Source organism: Fomitopsis serialis, assembly GCF_022376445.1.
Source record: "Fomitopsis serialis strain Sig1Antser10 chromosome Unknown B0H18scaffold_5, whole genome shotgun sequence".
Lineage (NCBI taxonomy): Eukaryota > Fungi > Basidiomycota > Agaricomycetes > Polyporales > Fomitopsidaceae > Fomitopsis > Fomitopsis serialis.
Genome location: NW_025954965.1, coordinates 320,320 through 342,767, shown reverse-complemented (window position 1 = coordinate 342,767; position 22,448 = coordinate 320,320). Strand labels below are relative to the sequence as shown.

General features: G+C 55.3%; 9 protein-coding genes across 9 annotated transcripts; 4 read left to right on the top strand and 5 right to left on the bottom strand.

Moving 5' to 3' along the window:
- The first annotated feature begins 263 nt into the window (after nucleotides 1-263).
- On the top strand, nucleotides 264-1,088 carry B0H18DRAFT_486526 (uncharacterized protein). The gene has a single exon (XM_048038263.1). It carries the CDS (start codon nucleotides 435-437, stop codon nucleotides 1,044-1,046), a length of 612 nt encoding a protein of 203 aa, XP_047898601.1. The 5' UTR covers nucleotides 264-434; the 3' UTR covers nucleotides 1,047-1,088.
- Nucleotides 1,085-1,406, bottom strand: B0H18DRAFT_978029 (uncharacterized protein; the record flags this gene model as incomplete). The annotated part of the gene is made up of 1 exon (XM_048044293.1): nucleotides 1,085-1,406. A coding segment is annotated over exon 1 (181 nt), but the record flags the coding sequence as incomplete, so codon positions are not given.
- An 875-nt stretch (nucleotides 1,407-2,281) lies between these two features.
- B0H18DRAFT_902377 (uncharacterized protein) lies at nucleotides 2,282-3,208 on the top strand (the record flags this gene model as incomplete). Its single annotated transcript, XM_048041464.1, has 2 exons — nucleotides 2,282-3,042; nucleotides 3,100-3,208. The coding sequence occupies 2 exons, from the start codon at nucleotides 2,285-2,287 to the stop codon at nucleotides 3,206-3,208; spliced, it is 867 nt and encodes a 288-aa protein (XP_047898599.1).
- Nucleotides 3,209-5,168: 1,960 nt separating this feature from the next.
- B0H18DRAFT_869347 (protein serine/threonine phosphatase 2C) lies at nucleotides 5,169-6,749 on the top strand (the record flags this gene model as incomplete). Its single annotated transcript, XM_048040009.1, is given in 8 exon segments — nucleotides 5,169-5,448; nucleotides 5,525-5,568; nucleotides 5,588-5,837; nucleotides 5,908-5,968; nucleotides 6,024-6,110; nucleotides 6,162-6,279; nucleotides 6,342-6,416; nucleotides 6,540-6,749. The coding sequence occupies 8 exon segments, from the start codon at nucleotides 5,169-5,171 to the stop codon at nucleotides 6,747-6,749; spliced, it is 1,125 nt and encodes a 374-aa protein (XP_047898598.1).
- Nucleotides 6,750-7,127: 378 nt separating this feature from the next.
- B0H18DRAFT_1082537 (aflatoxin-detoxifizyme) lies at nucleotides 7,128-10,890 on the bottom strand (the record flags this gene model as incomplete). The annotated part of the gene is made up of 22 exons (XM_048031546.1): nucleotides 7,128-7,484; nucleotides 7,545-7,638; nucleotides 7,694-7,824; nucleotides 7,877-7,911; nucleotides 7,964-8,061; nucleotides 8,121-8,149; nucleotides 8,206-8,298; nucleotides 8,337-8,368; nucleotides 8,428-8,452; nucleotides 8,534-8,557; nucleotides 8,663-8,681; nucleotides 8,743-8,775; nucleotides 8,799-8,910; nucleotides 8,971-9,106; nucleotides 9,151-9,213; nucleotides 9,263-9,282; nucleotides 9,309-9,433; nucleotides 9,491-9,642; nucleotides 9,699-9,853; nucleotides 9,883-10,046; nucleotides 10,103-10,171; nucleotides 10,649-10,890. 22 exons carry the CDS (start codon nucleotides 10,888-10,890, stop codon nucleotides 7,128-7,130), a joined length of 2,208 nt encoding a protein of 735 aa, XP_047898597.1.
- Nucleotides 10,891-12,205: 1,315 nt separating this feature from the next.
- Nucleotides 12,206-15,890, top strand: B0H18DRAFT_1092466 (uncharacterized protein; the record flags this gene model as incomplete). The annotated part of the gene is made up of 22 exons (XM_048032319.1): nucleotides 12,206-12,460; nucleotides 12,507-12,536; nucleotides 12,584-12,630; nucleotides 12,682-12,759; nucleotides 12,806-12,997; nucleotides 13,140-13,259; nucleotides 13,319-13,435; nucleotides 13,484-13,536; nucleotides 13,557-13,606; nucleotides 13,665-13,761; nucleotides 13,811-13,914; nucleotides 13,972-14,069; nucleotides 14,125-14,219; nucleotides 14,273-14,391; nucleotides 14,438-14,507; nucleotides 14,557-14,728; nucleotides 14,779-14,964; nucleotides 15,014-15,106; nucleotides 15,164-15,182; nucleotides 15,209-15,269; nucleotides 15,328-15,508; nucleotides 15,567-15,890. The coding sequence occupies exons 3-22, from the start codon at nucleotides 12,598-12,600 to the stop codon at nucleotides 15,888-15,890; spliced, it is 2,262 nt and encodes a 753-aa protein (XP_047898596.1). The 5' UTR covers nucleotides 12,206-12,460; nucleotides 12,507-12,536; nucleotides 12,584-12,597.
- On the bottom strand, nucleotides 15,888-16,385 carry B0H18DRAFT_978002 (uncharacterized protein; the record flags this gene model as incomplete). The annotated part of the gene is made up of 2 exons (XM_048044292.1): nucleotides 16,133-16,385; nucleotides 15,888-16,078 (listed from the first exon to the last, which is right to left on the bottom strand). Coding segments are annotated over exons 1-2 (236 nt in total), but the record flags the coding sequence as incomplete, so codon positions are not given.
- B0H18DRAFT_486303 (uncharacterized protein) lies at nucleotides 16,359-16,851 on the bottom strand. The gene has a single exon (XM_048038262.1). It carries the CDS (start codon nucleotides 16,795-16,797, stop codon nucleotides 16,495-16,497), a length of 303 nt encoding a protein of 100 aa, XP_047898594.1. The 5' UTR covers nucleotides 16,798-16,851; the 3' UTR covers nucleotides 16,359-16,494.
- Nucleotides 16,852-18,991: 2,140 nt separating this feature from the next.
- Nucleotides 18,992-22,215, bottom strand: B0H18DRAFT_1082534 (ATP-dependent metallopeptidase Hfl; the record flags this gene model as incomplete). Its single annotated transcript, XM_048031545.1, has 15 exons — nucleotides 18,992-19,173; nucleotides 19,212-19,255; nucleotides 19,338-19,435; nucleotides 19,522-19,601; nucleotides 19,646-19,763; nucleotides 19,829-19,918; nucleotides 19,969-20,046; nucleotides 20,098-20,236; nucleotides 20,293-20,409; nucleotides 20,474-20,725; nucleotides 20,791-20,957; nucleotides 21,017-21,153; nucleotides 21,207-21,269; nucleotides 21,638-22,031; nucleotides 22,084-22,215. The coding sequence occupies 15 exons, from the start codon at nucleotides 22,213-22,215 to the stop codon at nucleotides 18,992-18,994; spliced, it is 2,091 nt and encodes a 696-aa protein (XP_047898593.1).
- Between the last annotated feature and the right edge of the window lie 233 nt (nucleotides 22,216-22,448).

Below are 22,448 nucleotides of genomic sequence, written 5' to 3'. Positions count from 1 at the left end.
GCGAGGCTGAACATACTGGCAGGATCCGAGAACATCGCCGGGTCGAAGACACCGTCTTCGGGTACATGTTCGTGTATTGCGTGCCGATTGAATGTTCTTCGCGCCGCCACCACCCGCGTTGGGCTCGATCCCGCGCGTGAGATGGTTGACTGTCGCCGCGAGTTTCAAAGTCGCTTCAACTGTCGTCATTCCGAATTTTTGGCGTGCGACGCGCGAGGCAGAGCGCGAGGCCGTAGTGGAGAGATGGTCAGACTGGAGTTCGGGGGATGACGCACATACCATTTCAGATACAATCCTGCGTCGCGTCAACGAATGCGGCATCCAGTGATTTGGGCATGCTGTTCATGACAGCCAGTGAACGACGTTTGTAGTCTGGGAATCATGGTGTCCCTATAACCCGCTCATCAACAGCAGAACCTGGAAGTTATTCAGGCATGCAGCACACCTATGCCCAGGGCCTCCGAGTAGCCACTCTCCGACTCCGACTCGTGCGCGTTGTGCCTGCACCCTTGGTATTGCCGCCCGCCGTCTGTCCGCCCTCCCTGCTCGTAGCTACGTCCGGGCCCATGGTCCGCTCGTCAGCTACGCTTTACGGTGGCACTTTGCCCTGCATGCTCGCACGCCTCTGCGCACGCGTACGTCAGCCGTGCCTGCGTGCAGTAAGTGTTCGCCCATCGCGCTCGCGGTTGATGTGTGCGCTGTCGCCTGCGGGCTCTCCCACCCATCCACTCGCTTGCCTATCCGATTGCCCGTCCACGCCTGCTCGCCCGCCTGCCCGCTCGCTCCGCGCGCGTCCGTCGGCCGTGTCTGCGTGCTGGGCATTCGCCCGGTGCGCTCGTGGTCGGTGTGTGTATCGCGCTTCATGGCGCCACGGCGACTGCGCCCTGCGCCTGCCACATTCTCCCATCCGTCCGATTCCTTCGCTGATGCACCCGTGGTCCGGTCGTCGGCCGTGTTTGTGTGCTGGGCTTATGCCCTGCGCGTTCACGGTCAACGTGTGTTCTGTGTGCCCGGACCTGCCGACCATACCCCACGCCCGTTCTTAGCCAGCTCGCTCGCGTGCAATAATGGCACTCATCTTCGTGTCTGTTGCTCACGCGCTCGTCGGTCGCATACGCATGCTGGGCACTTACCCTGCGTGCCCATCGTTCCGTCTCGGGCCTTCGATGCGCTTCACAGTGCCACTGTTGTCGCGCTCGTGGTGATGCTCGTACTGCACGCCTGAGCTCGAGCCAGGCCGTCGTGGATGAATATTGAGGGGGTGGTGCCCACGGCGAGAGAGGGAGAGGGTGGCAGTGGCAGATGCATGAGGCAACGCCGCGAGCGATTCGACGGTCCGCACAAGATCAAGCATGCTTCCAAACTTAGAGGGTTCGGCTAGGTCGAAGAGCGCAGCGAGTGGACTACATATGTACATGCCAGAGTGAGAAATTGAGCGCCGCACGTTCTAACAAGTGGAGGAGTCGACAGTATTCGCGCAGCTAGGCTCGGGCAGCGCTCGGGCGTCCGTCTCTCAGCCAATCAGATGTCGTCTTTGTCTCAGCCGTTTGTCCCCCCCGTGTGAATATCTGACGCCTCTTGTAGTATAGATGACACAGGGCTATGCACCCTACTGTTTCCGTACGAGCCTCTCAAACATTGACAGAAATAACACATAATTTGGCTGCTCGCTGCGGACTTCATTTCTCATCACCGTCGTTTTGTGATTTCGGTTTGACGAACTTGCGCTGTCTATTGTCACTGGTGCTTACTGTACTTATGGGAAGGCTCGTCGAACAATATTTGGGCGCCTTACGGGACCGCAAGGCGAGGAACGTTGCAGCCGGAACGACACTCGGACATATGACTTCTCTCCGCTACGGTTGTTAGACGGCAACATATTGATCCATGCAGACAAGAGTGGTGGGTGAGTGGGTGGCGGGGTCCATGGTCACTTGCGTGAATTGGTCTTGGGACCTGGCTTGCTCGGTTGATCGTTATGCGGATTGAGCGAAGGCACGATTTGGGAAACGAAGCCTTCGGGATGCAATCAACAGCTGCTACAGCCCATGCAATGTACTAATATCTGGTCTAACAATTCAGAGTACAGACATTAGGCAGTGTCGGTGAATCGCGGTCACATGACCGTGTCACCGCCTCGTGAGAAGTTCCACAGAGACCGCGACCGTCACGGTCCATCGTTCGTGGTCGTCCGTCCGTCTCTACTCATGATGGCCCTCTCAGCACATACCTAACTTGAAGCCTGAAGTTTTGGGGCGTTCACCTTGGATCCTTCTTGCTTGTGATGAGCAAGCCCATCCGACTCTGGCGGCCACGCCAGACGCGCACCTTTGACGAGGCGGGCATCACCGTTTTGAAAACCACGTTGCCGCAGGCGTCGCGAACGTCTACTCAATACGACCTGGCGACACAATCGCGCGGGAAACCGAACCATCTGCCGTCCCTAACCTATTTTTGCTTTCAGGCTCTCCTCGGCTATCCAGACGAGATACACACTCTAGGTCCACTTCGTCTTACCTACAGACCTCCGAAGACCCGGGAAGCGCACGACATCCTGCGCGAGCTCATTCCAGCATACAGGCCGGACCGGCCACTCGATTTGACGCGGGTCGATCCGCGTCTCTGGGCGCTGCTCGTGCAACTATACGACGACATCCCAGCACAGTTTCGTGTGTACACGCTACCTCTTGCTGATACACACGTCCCCTTGCTGCAACGCATCCCTCCAACTCCGGAATTCGCCCTTTTGACGATCCTTGAGCTCCCGGGGTGCCAGGAGCTTACGGACAAGAACATTGTGTTGCTCAAGGAGTTGCATAGCCTCTGCGCATTTGATGCGAGTGGTACCGCGCTCGGCACATGGGGTATCAAGTCTCTCGCAAAGACTTTGACCATCTCTGAGGACGAGGAGATTGAGGATACGTCTCCCAGGGCCCACAGGCGCGGACCATGGGGCTTGCGTATCCTCAGCCTGCGTGACTGCATCAATATTGAGGACAAAGTCTTTGACTGTCTCCCCATGTTTCCGTTGCTGTCTGTGGTTGGTGAGTGTCAAATTTTGGGTTGTCAAGTATCACTGTGGAAGACTGACGGAGAGCAGACATCCGGGGTACCCGCTGCAGGTACAAAAGTGCATCTTCCTTCGAACCATGCCCCCATGGCCAGCTTTTCCATCCCACCCCCTTTCCACACGCTCTGTCAACCCTAGACATGCTTGCTCAACGCGAGCAATGCACCGTATTCTCACATCCACAACCATACGTACTCAGAGTGAACGGGCTTGAGCACAATGTGTCGTCTGCTAGTGCACGCGCGATACGTTCGTCGGACGAGACGGTCTCGATAGGCAGCCGACGAGATGTCTTTCGTCCACCGGCAAACTCACCCAATCTGACAAGATCTTCATCGTCACTTGGAGTTGCCGGGGAGTCACCGGGCAGGGACTTCTGGATGAACGGTCATGCTACTGTACTCAGAGAAGCTCAGCCCGAACAAGGCGACGTCTCCTGGAACGGCGAAGACGAGGCCAACGAAGGTGACTCGGAGATTACGTTCCAAGACTTCAGCAATCGTGGACTCCACGGGTCGCCCGGGCAACGCGACATGGTCAGGGTTGCCGAAGAAGAAACCCTCCTCGCAGCACGGCACAACTCGGTGATGCGTTTCTATGAGCAGAGCGTGGCGCGTCCTCGTGCTCCTACTGCATTCAATGTGTCAAATCGTGTACACAGGCCCGCGACCACAGATTCCACAAAACTCATGCTCTTCCGATTCCCACCAGCCTGGGATTCGCTGCCTACCTCAGGACTCGGACACGCACCTTCGAACGTGTCCCTAAGCGGCGCAGCTCGCCGGAAGAGGGCCAGGGTTGACGCGCCGCTGGCAGATGGACATCTACTGTCCACGAATGCAGCTCGCAAGCGTGCGGACGTGACAGCGGCGGTAACAGCACTGCATGCTAGCCTGCAAGAGCGACAGGCCACGGCGGAACCGGCCTCGCCCACGGAGGCCGAACCTGAGCGCAGCATCTCGCGAAATCCCTTCGCACGAACAGCCAAGGTAGACACACAAGCGAAGGCGCGCCTCGAGTGCCAGAAACCTGTCGGTGCGTCCCGCAAATGATTCAGGTTGTGTCTGGTGGGTGACATAAGCCGTTCATTCCAGGATCGCTCGCTCCCGAGCCATCATCAAGGAAAGGCTCCTCCTCCCGTCTCGGTGAGACATCCACCAGTGCCGCAGACGGTGCTTTGAAGGCTTCAGCTCCGAAGGTGAAGGCTCTCAAGCCGATCTCACAGCTGCGTGTCCCCCCTGCACCTGCACCACCCTCCGGAAGTCGTCCGCGGAAACAGGTACAGCCCGTCCGCGCGACATCGAAACCCCCGAGCAAGAATACCCAGGCAACCATCGCTCAGTCACTGCCAGTGCTCGCAGGCGGCAAAGCGAAGGGCGCGGGCCGTTCTGCAGCGTCAAGCATCGGCACGTCGGGACCCAAAGTCGACCCTAAACGTACGCCAGGGGGCTCGAAAATCAAGCCTGGGTCTGAAAACCAGTCGGAGTCAAGGACGTCGTTCGATTTGAGAGCTTGGTGTGCGTCCGAGTGATGTTGCTTGCTTATGTAGCAGTCTGATTTCGTGTTACCGTTGTTAGCATATACACTGCTGTTGGTATATACTTACCTTGGGCCCGTTCATGAATGTGGTGCGATTGTTGAACAATGTATGGGGTGGCCGACCAGGATGTCTGACCGAGATCACGGCCCAGTATGCCAGTCTTGTGAGCATCATCAAGACAGTTCGATTCATTCACGGCCTCGACGGGACCTGAACACAGTCATTGAAATACTACGTGCTGTATTGCGGCCGCACCACATCCGCCACAGAAAGAACTTACACAACCCAACGCTCGGCAGTGAGCTGCATAACAGTACTGATCTACTCCTTGCCCGGGGCCCCCTCTCGGCATCCCTCTCATGCTCCCTGGAGAAGGCCTGTAAAGGATGTTATGCAACTCACTGCCGAGCGTTGCACCACTGCAGGCTGCTGTTTCCGATCCGCCGTGTGGCTTGCAGCACGTGCCGATGATGTCGCGAAGGAAGCGCCGAGTAGTACCAGTGGCGTCCGAGTCCGAGTGCGCTGTAGACTGCCGCATTCCGCCGTACTACCTGCAGCATGTCACTTGGTCGCAGTATCACACAGAAGACATCCGCGCGGCTCAAATCTACCCGTCGTGCGTACTCTTCGCTGCCAAGACCGTACCGCTTTCATGTTGGGGCCAGCTGGGCGGGCAAGCCGCCAGATCCCCAAATGCGCCGCTTGAAGACGAAGCCCTTCGCGCCAGACAGTGACATCGGTGGATGGAGAGATAGCCTTTTGGACAAGTACCACTCACCGGTAGGGAATCATGTCGGCGAGGATTTCTTCTACGTGCAGGACGTGAGTCTCCATATGGGTATCCTTTCGCGTGGGAGTTGACCAGTCCCGCGTGTCACAGATGCGAAATCAGTCGGTAGGTGAGCCGCTTTCAGGACGATCTATCTTTCTGACATGCCTCTGTATGTATTTGTTCAATGTGCTTCTGTTTATGCTAGGGCGTGTCGTTCGGCGTAGCAGACGGTGTTGGAGGTTGGGTCGACTCAGGAGTGGATCCTTCGCTATTCTCGCAAGCCTTGATGTACCACGCCCATCGCTACTCAAAGGATGCGTGGGCAGGTGAACCAGAGACAGATCCCACTCAGGATCTGCAAGAGTGTCCGCAGGTGGAAGGTTGGGAAATGAGTCCGGCGGAGTGCCTGGAACTTGCGTATGGGGGTGTGCTGCGCGAACGGAGCATTAAAGCGGGTATGTGGTTAGTACCATACGTCCAGTGAATTCTGACGAGCCTGGAGCACCTACTGTTTATGATTTGTAGGCTCCAGTACTGCTTGCCTGCTTACGCTTAACGCTGCGTCCGGTGTGCTTCGCGCCGCAAAGTATGTTCAATCCATGTGCCCACGCAGTAGTCGTGCTCTAACATCGCTCACTCAGCCTTGGAGATAGCGGCTTCTCGATATTTCGCTCATCAAATTTAATTCATCAACAACGCTCACAGCAACACTTCTTTAACTGTCCAAAGTAGGGCAAGTTTGACATCATACTTTCACCGCTCACACAACTTCCGCGCAGGCAACTGTCAAAGCTACCCCAAGGCATCCCAGGATTCTCTCGCGCCGTGGTTGACTCTCCTCGTGAAGCAGACATCCTCGAGACGAAACTGCGAGATGGGGACATTGTGATTGTATATGTACGCATGTCATCAATCTGTAACTGGAGTGACAATGATGTCAATGGTCGCCTACCTTCCAGACCGATGGCCTTGCAGATAATGTGTTTCCAGCGGAAATGAGCACGATATGTACGCTCGTGTCGCGTCAATTCAGTGTCTCTGCTCCGCAGCCAAGCTCTCAAGAGGAAAGCGGACCTGATGAGAAGCGGCCAACACAAGACGTACGTAGACCAATTCTCAAAGTCTACCAACCAATAACGAATATCGGTCAGGTCGAGGACGATAAACTTGTACAAACTATCGCAGAGCGGTTAGTAGAGTACGCTACTGCATGCATGAAGAAGAAAAACCGCGCGAGCCCATTCGAGCGAGCCGCGGCAAGGGAGGGAATGTACTTCCGTGGTGGAGTGAGTTATTCTCTCATATTGGGTCGGATGACTCTAACTGTTTTTTCTCCAGAAAGAGGACGAGTAAGTCCACCAACCTAGCGCGCTCTCTGAAGTTGTCACTGACCACGCACTGCAGCGTTACAGTGGTTGTCGCGCTTGTCAAGGAGACATTATAGGTTGCGTCTCTTGCCTCGCCCATACACCATACCATTAGGCAGGATTACACACATTCGCTATATCACCCATAGACACTGCTATCCACGCTAAGACTCGTCGCTCACTACATAGCACTGTCAAATGTACTGTACATTGGTCAAGCCTTCACAACCTAATTTTCATCGGATCTTCCCAAACACTGTCTGCGCTCGGGCTGAAGCCTTCATTTCCCCATGCAACCATTTTGGATGCATACTAAGCAAGAACTGATCCAGTGGTCATTGTGTCACCGGGCAAACATACTTAGCAGTCCGCGCTAGATCAGAGCCGCCGTTCAATAAAGCTCTCAATGACGCCAGCGGGCGTGAGGGGATATTCTTTCAGCACGACCTCATCCTTTTCGATGAAGGTGTTGGGTTGCACGAAGATCTTGCGCGGCTGGGAGTAGCGTCCAACAGGAGTGAGACAATGAGTCTGATAGCCGGCGGCGGGAACGTACCAGCTTCTTCTTGAGAACCAGGTCTCGAATCTCGCCCTCCCAGCCGGGGAGGGGGTCGTCAGTTCCGTGTAGTACGCGCGCGCGCCCGGGCCGTCCGCAGTGCTCTTCCGCACCTGAAGCTCGACGAGAAGCGTGCCTGCGACCTCACGGCCGTGGGTGAGCACCTTCTCCTTATCCACCTACAAGGTCAAGGTCAGGGACATCGTGCTTATGCGGCAATAGCGATAGGGGATGTATACCCTGATGTAGAGGTTCTCCAGCGTGCCGTCAGCGCTGCGGATCTCCTCCAGCCGTGCGATGCCTGACTTGATCAGGTGCTGTGTGATACCGAGTCTGGGACAGGTCAGTCAGCGAGGGGAGACGAGGACGCAGTTTGCGGGCAACTTACCGAGCCTGCATGTGTGCTTGCCCGTGCTTCTTCGTGGCGGGGTCATAGAATTCGAGGGCGCGCAGACCAGCACGGGCCATGAGCAGGAAGGTGATGTACTGGACATCTTCCACGTCCTTCTTTTCCGTGTACTGTACGGGGAATGAACGTTCACATCATCGACCGATTCTGAGTCTAGCTTACTTTGAAGATCTTGAGGATTTCGGGCTCGCTGACAACTGATATGACTCTGTCAGCAGCACAGCAACGAGCAGATATGCGAGCACTTACGGTATAGTGCGACTGTCTCGGCCCTGCATTCTTCCATAGAAGAGGACACTTCGCCGAGGACGGAGCCTGGCGTTTGTCCGGGCTTATACCAGGACGTACTTGGTAATGAATGTGAGACCAAAGACTAACCGCCTGACTACCGTATAGCATGACCTACATCGGCTTTCCCGTAAGCGGGTTAGTGATCTATATCTGAGTTAGGGACATGGGCCACTAGCATATCGATGATGATGCACTTGTACCTTCGAAGGGTCGAAATTCTTGGTCCCGTCCGCATTCTCCTGGAACAGCTTCCCGCTACCGTGCCCGAGCAGTTCGTGGTTAGCAACCTGCAGCTCAAAGCGCGGTTGTCCCATGCGTTGTAAAGGTCCACGTCATCCGGGTGGATGAACGTAAGTTCCTCGTCTGCACGCGTAACAATGTTAGACGCTCGAATTACGGATCTGAGGTGCGCGTAAACGTACTAGGTGCTTTTGCGGCAAGAATGTTCTGCGGCGGGTAAAGATCAAAGCCTGGCGCAATATGATCCAGGCATAAGACGTACCGCTAGAGAGACATTTTGAAACCGACGGCCTCACGAATCTCGTAATAGTTCTATGCAGTTCTAAGTTTTTGTCTCGGCATCGATGATCAGTCTCTTACGGAATCTGTAGCGTGCGTTGTCAGACATGGACATGAACCCAAGAACTATGCACGTACATTGATACCAGCGGGATTCCTGAATGGATCAACACATGATCACCGCTATCAGAAATGATGCGGGCCTTCACTACGTTCACTTACCACCCGTGGCAAAGGTCAAGATTCCAGCGCTGTGAAATCCGGCTTTCGAAACTTGTCGACCTCGAAGTCCTTACCCCAGGGAAGCACCTCGAGTAATTCGGGAGCCTTTGAGACAAGGGTGTCGTATTTTGCGCTCATTGCCTTATTGACGATAGCGGTAAAGCCTGTCATTGGATGTCGCGATAAACAAGGCTGATAGAAGTATGAATTAGGACGGCACAAACCTTCCCATTCAGCGCGGCCGCCGTATGGGTCGACGTATGTCTCGATGAAACCGATGTAGTTTTCGACGACAGGGCCGACATCTTTCACCCATTCGGTCGAACCCTTCTTGTGTGCTTCGATTGAACCAGTCTCAAACTAAGAAAGATGTGAGCTTGAGGCCACTGTGGGGCTCCTCAAACATACGATTCTATGTAGCCGTCGAGCATAGCTGCTTGATGGTCGTTAGCGACATATTTCTTCGCCTTCACCAACTTTAGCGGCCCAGCTAGGAAGGTTGTTAATCCGACATACCTCTTTCAGCGCAGCGACAGCTTTCTGCAATGGCACGGCGAATCACCGTACTCGACAGTGAGCTGGACACCCTTGCCAACTACCTCGATCTCGTGCAAAGACGCGGGCTTGGGGTTGGCGGATGCAACCAGAAGAGCGAAGCTGTCCGGTCCATCCTTCCGCACGCTGGGTCTGTATTAACAAACACTCGTTCTCGGAGGTGACGGAATCCTACCGGGTGTTGAGAACGTCGATACCGAGCTCTCCGCAGTAGCTTGGATGGCAGCCACTTCGTCATCCAGAATGGGCTCGCCGGGATAGTAGTTGGAGACATGGCCTTCACGGCGCTTCCCTATGAAGTTGCTCGACTCTGGGAGCAGTCGGTAAATGTGGCCTTTCAACTAAATCATCAACTCAGTGTGATCGCCAAGTGCGATACGTCTGGTCGGTTAGTCACCTCATTCCAGAGCGAAAGTGCCTCCGGCGCGTTCGCAGACTTCTCAACAACAGCAGCGAACTTGGCTTCGGGGATACGGGGGACAATCTTCGTAAATCCAAACGACTTGTAGTTTACTAGGTTGCTGAGGACCTGAGTGGTGTACTGCATAAGGTCTTCCCATTCCTCTGACGTCAGCGAAGACTTCTGCTGTAAGCCAGGGAGGTCCGCAAGCCTTCCTTGTCGCTGAAGGTCAGGATGAGCAAGTCATAGAGCTTCTGTGCTTGCGGCGTCCATTGCCCCTGTATGATGCGCGCGCCTGCCCAAGAAGCTTGGCCGATATGGTGAGCATACTTCTTCTCCTTTGACCTGACCGTCCATGTTATATGAGCACCACTTTCTGACTATTCGGATCCAAGACTCACGTTAGTTGCGCGAAGGACTTTGCAACGTCCAGACTGCACAACGGAGCCGAACGATCGCCAGGAAACGGTCTGCTGCGACGTTGACCATTGTTCGCACGGTTAATGAGAGCTTGTAAGGTGTAGTCTGACAGACGGAGGGTAAGCGAGAGCGTAGATGGCGAACAGACAAGAGACGAGCTGCAAGCATCTGCAGCCAGTGATCAGATGCAAGCACGAGACTGTGGCTGGAGGGGCTTCGGAAGCATCTGGCAATCGCCGCACCCCGATCTCCGATGCTGCCTCGATCAAGATTGTGCCTCTACGCACCTCCGCCCACATCGTGCCCACACCCTCACACACCGTCCGCCCCTTCGGCACAACTGATCAGTCCAGTACTATCACGCGGCCGAGCAATGTGATGCGCGCCACCAGCATATGCACAAACGCAAGTGATAGAGTACCGAGTGCATTACATAGACAAGCAGATGTGAGCGACCTGCCAGTGGCAGTGTAGCGACAGTAGATCTACTTCTCTTGCTGCTGTCGGACAGCATCGCGGACGCGCACATAGTTTCCCACAATGCCTTCCACTCGCTCTCCAGCGTTCCATCACCCGCTCTCCCAATCCCACCTGCTCTGTCCGCTGCGACGCCGGCCCAGCCCAGCGCCCGCTCATAACACTCGAGTGCCTTCTCCGCTGACCCCGCGGCTCGAGTTCTCTCGACGAGGATGCCCATCAAGCTCCATGCCTCTGCCGCAGTGCGCCGTGAATCCCGAAGGAGACTCTTAGCAGGCTTGCTCATTGACATTGATTTGGAATAGTCAGGCACGAGAGGCGTATCGGAAGAGGGCGGATGCGGGATTTTAGATTCGGGGGCGTCAGGATGTATGGTGGGGAGACCGGACAATGTAAGAGCAACTCGCTCGGAAGATTCGGCCGCACGCGTTAGCCACTGCAGTGGGATCTCTTGTTTCGCTTTGAGAGCATGTTCGACTTCTGCTAGATGGACCGACAGGAGTGCCGAGCGGTGTAGGAGGTACAATGCGTGCAGGGCTTGGGGACGCGATGCCGAGTCGAATGACTCCGGCTGTTTGATGGACCGCATGAGGTCAAGAGACAATTTCTCCAGAGTCCGCGCTTCTTTCAGTTGTCCGGAGGTCGCATAATATACGGACAGGGAGACAAGAGTGGAGGCGAGCGTCCGTTGTGCAGCGGAGAGGAAGGAGGAGATTCCGGAACGACTGGCGTGACAGAGGCGAGCTCTGTGGGCGGCTTGTCTTGTACCAATAGCATGGACCGTGCCCACCATGCCAGAGCGTCTTCGGGGTCATCTAGGCGTTGATTCAGGTCCCCGAGTTTTGACGCAACACGAGCCGCGTCAAGCCCTTGCCAGGAAGACTCGCCCATACTCGTTCGAGCTCAGTCCTCGCCTCGAACACCCCTTCCTTTGTCCCCATGCGTTCCATGATGCTAGCGTGCGTAGCGGTGAGCTCCGCGACCGTCTCTGGGCGAACTTTATTGGAATTCTCCTGCGCAGCGTTGATGGCAGCACCGAGAAAGTCCTGGGCAATCTCTAGCTGGGCTGGTACGGCATTCAGAGTGCCGCTCTCTGAACGCACGCGGCCGCTGTATGCTTTGGAACCAATCATGCTGGTATGGGTACCGGGTCCCCAGGCCATGACCATCCAGGCGCCGCGAGCACCTACGCGACCTCTGAACCCAAGACCGGGATCCGTCCCGCCCTTCGCTCCCCCAGACCAGCGTTCCGCCTCGACATCCCACTCCCACCTTCGAACCTCCTCGTCGGTCTCCGGTGCGAGCCCTACGTTCTCCACCCACATGTGTGTGGCGGCGAAGCCTGTACCGATCGTCGTGCCCACCGTGATTAAGCCAATAGCGGTAACTTGAGGAAGCGGTAGAAGAAGTCGAGTGTGAATGAAGTGTATCTCGTTAGGTTGCCTTCCACGAGCACCGACTGGGGCTCGGTCGAGTCCGCCTTCCACGGCGTGAGCCTTCCCTTCTCGGTGGACTCATAGCGGCGAGGTGGGATGCGTAGGCGGCGAAGGGACGGACGGGATGCGCGGAGGACAGTTGATGGTCCCTTCGCAAACATCGGAGAGCGTGACATGATCCGGCGTGACGCCCGACGCGCCCTTATGTGTAACGCGTCTTGATCGCGTACCACCGCGTCACGCTAGACCGCTCTGCCCGCGACTGCCACCTTCATCGAGCTTGCCTCGACTTCGTATCTGTAATCAACTCTTGATTCGGGTCTACAGGACAAGGTCCCCCACTGAGTAGCGATCATCACCCTTGCAGGCCTGTCTGGCCGCCATTGAACCCTGCTGAAGATGAAGTTCCACATTGACGACTTGCCGGTACGCCCTTGGTTGCTAACCTGTTCAACTCGCTCACTATGCGCAGATTGTCTTCCCTTATGATAGGATATACCAGGTAGCTCACTAGCCTATTGCGTGAGCGTCGCTAACCTCAATCTTCAGAACAATATGCGTACATGTGTGATCTGAAGCGCACTCTGGATGCCCAAGTACGTACAGAGCTTTGCTCATGACTGTTTCCTCATCATCTCTTGCTCCAGGGTCATTGCGTGCTTGAGATGCCTTCCGGGACAGGAAAGACCGTGTCGTTGCTTTCCCTCATTGTGTCCTACCAGCAGGTGTGTGTGACAGTTGTCGTTTCAGCCCCGCCTGAATAGTTCCCAGTTCTATCCAGCGAAACGCAAACTTATCTATTGCTCTCGAACTGTGCCAGAGATTGAGAAGGCATTGGAAGAGCTTAAACGGCTGATGGCATATCGTCTGTCATGCGCTGAGACTGAGGAGGAGAAGGAGAAGGAACGCAACTTCTACGGCATTGGCCTGACTAGCCGGAAGAATCTTTGCATCCACCCAGAGGTGTGTGATGTGCTGGCTTATCCTACTGGCTTCTCCCGAGATTAAGGGCGGGTTGGCATAACTCGCTAGCAATCGTCGCTGCTATCCACCGAACAGCTAGTCTTACTCATCATGAACACCATCTGAGCTGGTTCACTTGCAGGTAGCCAAGGAGAAGAAAGGCAAGGTGGTCGATGCCCGCTGTCGGGACCTCACGAACTCGGCCGTTTGCGAGAAGGGCCGTCAAAACCCCGGATCTGTCGACCTATGTGACTGGCATGAGGTCCGTTCACAGAGATACCGCATGCTACTGGACTCCCGCTAAGTGAACCCGTATTGCAGAACTTGGGCAAGCTCGAGCCAGGGAACTTGATCCCCCCGGGAGTTTGGACCCTTGCTGATGTACTCCAACACGGCCGTGACAACACCGTGTGTCCGTATTTCTTGGTCCGACGGATGGTGAGTATCTCTATCCGTTCCGGACATATTAGTTGAAGCTCGGAGCAGATGCCCTTTGTGGACATCATCATCTACTCTTTTCACTACCTGCTCGACCGAAGGTCGCAGAACAAGTCTCGAGAGAGATGTCAAAAGATGCCATAGTTGTCTTCGATGAGGCACACAACATCGGTACGTGTTTGGTGTCCCTCGTGGTACATAGACGCTGAGCTAGCCATTTCGAGTGAAGATAACGTCTGCATTGAATCACTCAGCATTGACCTGACAAGGCCCATGCTAGATTCTGCGGCCCGAAGTGTCGGCAAACTGGGTGAGAAAATTGAAGAGTATGCTCATGGTACGTGGATAGGACCGAGTGATAATGGTTGCCAATAGAATAAAGAAGACCGATGCATCCAAGCTTCAGGACGAATATGCCAAACTTGTGGAAGGATTGCAGGAGGCCGCCAATGACGAAGACGCGTTCATGTCAAATCCAGGTGCGTCGTGTGATGTCCGCGATGCGCTGTTCACAACGTGACGTACACGTTTCCCAGTGCTTCCAGAGGATCTGCTGAAAGAAGCAGTGCCCGGTAACATACGCAAAGCGGAGCATTTTGTCGCATTTCTGACACGTTTTGTCGAGTACCTGAAGGTGAGGAAAGATAAGCTTGGCGTCGGTCGTGTTCTTAGTGAGGGGTGTGTGGTAGACTCGGATGCGCGTCTTACATGTTGTCGCCGAGACACCGCTATCGTTTTTACAACACCTCAAAGATATCACGTACATTGAACGCAGACCATTGCGGTAGGTCTCCCTCCTGACCTGTTTTCATTGCTTCCTCAGCACCAAGCGAGTAGCTTCTGTGCCGAACGCCTACAGTCCCTCGTTCGAACACTAGACCTCAATCGGCTGGATGAGTATTCGTCTTTGCAGAAGGTGGCCACCTTTGCTACACTGGTGGCGACTTACGAGAAAGGTAAGCCCTACCGCTTGGGTTCTCATGCCTCTGACTGTGCTTGCAGGCTTCCTTCTGATTCTTGAGCCGTTCGAGACGGATAATGCTACCGTGCCCAACCCTATTTTCCACTTGACGTAGGTGGTCATTCTGCCGATTGCAGCGGTACTGTGACCGGTATACAAGGTGTCTAGACCCTGCTATAGCGATCAAACCGGTCTTTGAGCGGTTCAGCTCTGTCGTCATTACGTCTGGAACGATCTCGCCCCTGGACATGTATCCAAAGATGCTACAGTTCACCCCTGTCGTCCAAGAGACATACCCTATGACCCTGACGCGCAATGCGTTCTTACCGCTGGTACGTGACGCCCCCTCGGCCGCCGTGCTGGTCTTCACAATGCCGGCCAGGTCATCACGCGTGGAAGCGACCAAGTTGCCATCAGCTCCCGTTTCGAAGTGCGGAATGACCCCGCGGTCGTGCGCAACTTCGGCAGCATCCTTGTGGAGTACAGCAAGATCGTCCCCGACGGCATTGTGGCATTCTTCCCGAGCTACCTATACATGGAATCCATTGTCGCGGCCTGGAACGACATGGTCAGCCGACCCTTATACTCAAGGCCGATGACGTCTAATGTGCCGGCAGGGTATCCTGAACGAAGTGTGGAAGAACAAGCTGATATTCGTGGAGACTCCAGACGCGAATGAGACGAGCATCGCCTTGGAGAACTACCGCAGGGTGCGCATATGGTTATCGATGCCTCGCTGTGCGCTGACTTATACCCCAATATCAAAGGCATGTGACAACGGTCGCGGTGCGTCCTCCTTTCTGTTGCGCGAGGTAAGGTTTCCGAAGGCATCGATTTCGACCATAACTACGGTCGCGCTGTGATTATGTTTGGGTGCGTAGCTGCCGACATTGCGTGCGCTCGGCTATTGACCCATATTCGATGTAACCAGGGTTCCCTACCAATATACGGAAAGCCGGATACTCAAGGCGCGCCTTGAGTACCTACGGGACGCGTACAGAATTCGAGAATCCGAGTTCCTTGGCTTCGACGCGATGCGGAACGCGGCACAGTGTGTTGGGCGAGTGCTTCGAGGGAAAACAGACTGGGGCCTAATGGTTTTCGCGGATAAGGTACGCCGTAGATCCTATTCATATGTGAGAACTGATGTCGATGGACCGTTCCCCACAGCGATTCGCACGTGCAGACAAGCGTGCAAAGCTGCCCCGATGGATCAACCAATATATCACGGAGACTGCGTCAAATCTGTCGACGGATATGGCTCTCACACTATCGAAACTGTTCATGCGCACGATCTCACAGAACCCGAACGAAAACCAGACAGGGGTGTCGCTGTGGACGCTAGAGGATGTCCAGAAGGCCCAAGCCAAGCAGAAGGAGATGGCCATGGAAGTCGAGCAGCAAGAGGACCAACCTATGGATGAAGACGACGACTACTACGGGGACGGCGGACTGGACGACCGAATCCTGGGCGAGATCGACCTCGACGTGTAGAGTATGCTGTGTACGTGATGTATTCATGATGATGTGTATGGGATACAGGACATTTCTTTCGTGGTCGTGGAGTAGGTCATGTTCCGGAACATCGAGGACAGCTTCCCTCCTGCTGTAATTTCTTGTCACTGCAAGGTCCTGCAGAGGCGGACATGCTCACCTCGTGTGTCGTGATGCGCTCGGGTTGGCTGCAGGTCACGTCAGAGGCGCGGCGGGTCGCGAGCACGGCGGTGGGCACTCACGTATAATATCGTCGACAGCGGCAGAGGATGCGTGAGCCGGGAGCCCCGCAGGTGGAGGGGTGGGCGGTGCTGAGGAAACACTCGCGGGAATTGCAGTCGATATAGGTCTCGCCGGTGAAGGTCAAATGACCGCATTGTTTCGCCTTGTAGAACCGCAGTTGTCGGTGACACATCTACGAAGGCCGATCGCTCGAGGGGCGGATCTTCTTGGACAAAGAGGGAAGACTCACTGCGGGCGCTATGGTCGGCGGAGGTAGGACGTGGGCGAGATGATTCGAGGGGGGGACGACCGCCGGGCCAAACGCTGATCGAGTGTGCGCCGGCTTAAACTTCGATCGAGGCTGGCTACGTTCCAATCAGGACTAGCGTCGTCCGCTGCGCCAGGTCGAGCGGTCGCGGTGGTCGCAGCAGCATAAGAGGCGACAAACCACCCGCCCGACCAGCGGTATACGGCTTATAAGGTCAATAGGAGGCCGCACAGTTCTGGACGGATCTAAGGCGGTCCGAATTTCGATAGGACCTACGTTTGCAGCCATGTCTGCGCGCCCGTCCCGCAGCGCCTGCTGGACAAAGTTCGCCCCATCTGTCTGATCGACCATGAGGTGCATGAGAAGTGCGATTATCCACCAGAATGCGGAAGCATTGCAGGAAGATCTTCCTCCCATACCGCAATTCCACGTGAGGGGGCGCGCAGGCGCTTACCACAGTGTTCGCCTCCACCGTCCACAGCTCCGTCAGAACATGTCCCCTCCCTCCCAGTCTCCATGCCGTACACCGGGCGCATTCTGGATACCGTGGCTGCCTCCGAGCACACATACCAGGAGGCCTGGTCTCGATGGCTCCCAGCTAGCCTCGGCCGGGCGGACGAGATTAAAGTGTCCCCTGTACCTCTGAATCCGCGGTGTGCTTTACCCCAGAATATCCGCTGGGCAGCCTTATCCCAGCTATCGATATCACCAGTGCGCAAAGTCCGAGATGGCGAAGCTATATGCGGATGCGACGGTGAGAGTTTCCTCTGGGCCTCCCTCGTGCTCGGCCGCGCGTACGGTTCTTGCCAATTCCGTCGTCGCTGGAACCTCTCCTGTGCGTCTTGTGAGCGGTCCGCGAGCTCTGGCTGCGCTCCGTCGTACATCCCTGTTCCAGAATGGCGCTCCCCAATATGCATTGGTATTGCCTAGACGCTACTCGAGGCGCTACACTTCAACAGGCAATTGCTATTACGATAGACTCACGACGGGTCACCAGCCATTCCTAGGCTAGACAACTTCTTGCTCATCCGACGCTAATCCTAACCCGTGCTATTCCGCGTCTCAATAGTATTTCAATCCATCCCTCGCTCCATCACAGGCGAGCCACAATAATTGGACAGCATCTCAAAGGCTGGCCTCTCCGCACATCCTCGTATTCTCATGTCCTGGCATTCCTCAACGGGGCCATGTCCGCGTGAGTCTTTGCAGGAGCGGTCGACTGTAGACAAGGTCACACCACGCCGGCGTCTCTGGTGCTCAACCTCGTAATTATCCAACATTTCCACTCAGTGCTTGTCACCGAAGCACCCTAGAGAACTGACCTTCTATTTCGCCTGCTTACCTGTTTCCAGAATCTCAGTGCAGATACCGCGCGACGCGTCATTTGTCGCGAAGTCCACACAGCGACAATTCATATCGCCGACGGGCACATGAATCCTTTGGCAGGACACCACTTTCCCCGCGCTAGACTCCGCGACTTGTATCTGCGGAGCTCTGGTCGGCCCGTAGACTGCTTATTCCCGGTGAGTGAACCTCAGCAACAAGTCGAACCCGATTTCTAAGCGTCCCATTGATTGAAGCCGTCAGGTGTTTCGACAATGCGGGGATACGCATATGATTACTCGCACGGATCGGGCGTGTACTCTCCCGTCTGTATTGTCGAGCAGACGAACCAACAATTCCCCTGAGACCGCATGTGTCGCCTCCCTCAAGTTGGCGCCAATCCACCTCTAGGCAGTTAATTTCCGCCCAAATCTTCCTCGCAATGTCATGAACGAGCGACTATCCAATGCGTCGCTGCTGCTACCGATACCGACCCCGACGAAGAGTCAGGGGCCCTTCGAGAAGCCCCTTGCTGTCATTCATTTCTATCACACCACGCGCGTCCCCTGTCTCGCCGGCAATTCGGGCAATTTCCATTGCAGGAGGTCCACCGGCTCGTCCATCGTGCCAGGGGCACTGTTTCTCCTGTCCATCCGGCCACACCTGGAGCAGGATAGGCCAGCGGTCCCGGAAATATACCGGACTGAGCGTGTCCTTCAGCCTCCGGCCTGGCAGCGACGCAGAGTATCGCGGGAGAAGATCCGTGCATGTGCTATGTTTTGTGCGCCATATGGCCCTCTCGGTCGTTCGCGCAGCATCAGCCCGCCATGTACAAGCCAGAATGGCAGGTGGTTCCCGGTCCGTGTGTCGCACTGCCGTACCGCGATCCATGTTAGATAGAACGTACTGTACTTGAACCCCGCGACAAAAGCTGCTTAGCACGAAGAAGCCCGCGGGTAGCTGGAGATCTCCGCGATGCGAGGGCCCTGTACCGGTATAAGCTTTCGGAAGCCCGGGAAGGCAACGTCGAGAGGCATTGGATTTTCGTTTGCAAGACTTACGTGACCGGCTGACATGCGTCCTCGAACTAGGTTATAGATCCGCGAGCGAACCCTGTCGGAGTGTCCAGGGTACACGTACACACAACGATGATGTGAGGGAGGGTCGATGCGTACCATCACGACGACAAGATATCATACAAGATTATAGCTCAGCGACAGTAAATTAAGGACACGAATGCGAAGACAGCATGAAGACAACATGCCAACCCAAGACAGTACAACTCGTGCTATGAGCTAATACTAGATTCCTCTGACATTCGTGAGAGGTCCTCCTGTATCACTTCCTTGATGTTTCGTATTGGCTCGCCCTTAATAACCTTCTTGACTTCTTCGGCGTCCAAAGTCTCATGTTCCACAAGAGCAGTCGCGAGCTGATCATCGGTAGCAAGCGGTGAGAAAAGAAGAGGGTCTGTCAGGAAAGTCACCGGTGACGGAAAGGGACACGACCTACTCTATGCAGCTCGTCCTCTTTTGATTTAGCAGGGTAGCGACTCTCGTCTCACCCGCATGAGTAGGCTAAAAACGGACGTGTTAAAGAGATAGTACGCAGGCCAACAAGCAGCAAACGCTCACTCGCGAATCTCGCGCTCTATCTCGTCGCTTTGCGCAGGACTAATCGCGTCACGATCGCCATACCAGACCGGCCCAACCTTGTCGGAGAATCCCCAATTCTACGAAGTCGACGGAAGGTGATAACGTGCAAGATAACGTCAGCCACCAGTCTGATAGAAGGCACCAATAAGACTAGGGCACTGACCTTGACCATCGCCCGAGCAGTCAGAGTGGCATGCCTCAGATCTGATGATGCACCGCTCGTTACGTTCGCGGGGCCGTAGACTGGAAAAGCATGTCAAGAAGGATTATATGAAAAGGCCTGTAACCAAGCGAGCCAACTCGTACCGAGTTCTTCGGCAACGCGACCCCCATGCACACGTCAATCTCAGCAAGATATTGCTTCAGAGATACTGAATAGCGATCATCCTCGGGTAGCTGGCTCGTCTGTGTTGTTCACACCACCGTGAGCCTGTGATTAAGGGGTGGGGAGTATGTGGAAGGGAACATACGATACCAAGGGCGTGGCCACGCGGGACGCACGTAACCTTGTGAAGTGGCATCGCGCCGTCCGTGTAGAGTGCCACAAGGGCGTGTCCACCCTGTACAGGAAGTCAGGGCCCCGTTGCAAGGAGGGAAATGCGCAACTTACCTCATGATAAGCAGTCATGCGCTTGACCTCGTCGCTGATATAAGCAGTCTTGCGCTCAGTGCCCATGACGATCCGGTCCTGGATTATGAACGTGAGGACGTCCTGCGTGATGGCATCCACGTAACGCACCTTAGCCCACTCAAAATGCTTCAAGTTGACTGCCTTCGCGCCCTCCCGAGAGGCTTGTACCGCAGCCATGTTCACCATGTTCTGCAGGTCAGCACCCGAGAACCAGGCGTACCACGAGCGAGAACCATTCCGTCGACACCTGTCCGGGGAAGGGTCGAATTTGAATATGTGGACAGTCAAGGTTCTGTCTGTTACCTACCAGGCTCGGTGGTTACGTCCTTCATGTGATGCTTGAGGATCTGGACGCGGCCGCGAACATCCGGCAATGGCACTGCAATATGCCTGTCGAAACGACCAGGACGTACGAGCGCGCTATGAACAACAAATCCAGGTTAACCAGGGATGCGCAGGGAATGAAACGGCATGGTGTACGTACGGGTCTAGACTGTCAGGGAAATTCGTCGCCGCGATGACGATAACACCCTCATTCTGCAGGAAACCATCCATCTCAACCAGGAGCTGATTTAGCGTCTGCCTGAGGTACTGCTGGTCACGGTTGGAGCGCTTTCCTCCTATCGCGTCAAGCTCGTCAATGAAGATGATCGCGGGCTGTCGCTTGCGCGCTGCAGCGAAGAGGTCGCGCACACGTCTCGCGCCCACGCCGACGAACATCTCATCGAAGTCAGAACTGCAAGACGCGCCGTGTTCAGCATTCATCCTTCCTATGGTTAAAGCGTGATAAGAACAACTCACCCTGAAGCGAAGAAGAACGGAACGCCGGCCTCTCCAGCCACGGCACGAGCCAACATCGTCTTACCCGTTCCAGGAGGTCCGGTGAGAAGGATGCCCTTCGGCAGCTTCCCACCAAGAGTCGCGAAGGTAGTAGGGTCCTTCAAGAACTCGACTACCTCTTGCAATTCCTAATTAACAAGATGGTTTAGTTACCGTGTGACATTTCGGATGACGACGGTGAGCATACATCTTTCGCCTCGTCAACACCGTGGACATCGCTGAACTTGTAGGTCTTCCCTTGCTGTGGTTCGAACTCAGACGTCCTGGGCCCAGCCTTCATCAACCCCGAGTTTTCAAGCAGCACGGCCATGAGGACAAGGAAGACTGTCATGGTCGTCCCTTCAGTACGAGAACGCGTGAGTAATGCATGGACTTACAGAAGGTGGTGATTGCGCTGATGACCAAAAACCTGACGAGCCGCGGTACCCATGAACCCTTTTCTGAATGAGATGCAGTATCAGGATCAATATGTCAACGACGGGCATTAATCTCAATCGGCAGGTACGCGTCATCTAAAAGTGTCGAAAGAACGCACGAATGTCGGCGACGGCAGGCGGAAGACCAGTCAAAGCTGTCCTTCGTTCCCCTCCGCAAGAGGATACAGACCACGAAGCCAGATCGACTGCGCTGTCATACATCAATCTGCACTTGTGTCGGTGAGCACACTGATGTATGACCGCAATCAACGATAGCATTCGTGAAGTCGTCCCTCCTCTTCGTGCGCGACAAAGAATGGACGCGTCCCAGAAGAATATACGACGGCAGGAAGAGCCGGGACACGAGAGAGTCGGATTGAGCAAGTACTCACGTTCTGCTAGCGTGACTACAATCGGACTGCTAGGCCCGCCCATGCCACCACCTAACGCGGCTTGTAGCTTTGCCATGTCGGTGTTCTGCGATGCGGTAGCAGAAGAGACAGCGCCCTGTCCAGCGAGGACAGCTTGTGCGAGCTTTTGACTGGGTGTCGAGGTAACCTGAGAAGACGAAGTTGATGTCGAGGATTCCGTGACCGAGGCGGCATCCGCAGACGTCGCTTCAGATGTAGATGAGGCCGCGACAGGAGTTGAGGATGCAGTCGCAGCAAGAATAGAGTCGCGTCTCCGGACAGCAGCATCCACAGAGGAGGCAAGTCCGTTCTTCAGTAAGGCGTTTAGGTAGAGCTGGAAGGCAATGTCAGACCGTATGAGCGGGTTCGTTGGATCCTAGTCCAGCATCAGCATATTTGTACGTCCTTACCAATAACGAGGAACTCACAAACTCGCACATCCGCTCCCACCTTGCGATGACAACGTCATAACCCGGTTTTACTCCTGTTCCCACCAACCCTTCGAACAAAACAATTTGCTTCTGCACGTCATGTGGGTTTGCATTTGCCTCGGCCTCCATCGCAGCCACTCTGGCTACGACCACTGGAGGTGGTGTAGGTGTTGGTTTCCGTGAGAAGATGGAGCCGAGAGATATATGTCTCGCATGCTGAGAGAGAAGGATCTGTCTATGTAGGACTGTAGATGGCGGGAAGTTTGGTAGAGAGCATGGACGACACGAGAGTGAAAGCGAGCGGGCTTGAGGTAGCGAATGCAAAGGTGCTGTCCTGGTATGTCGCACCTGGGCGCGAAGAG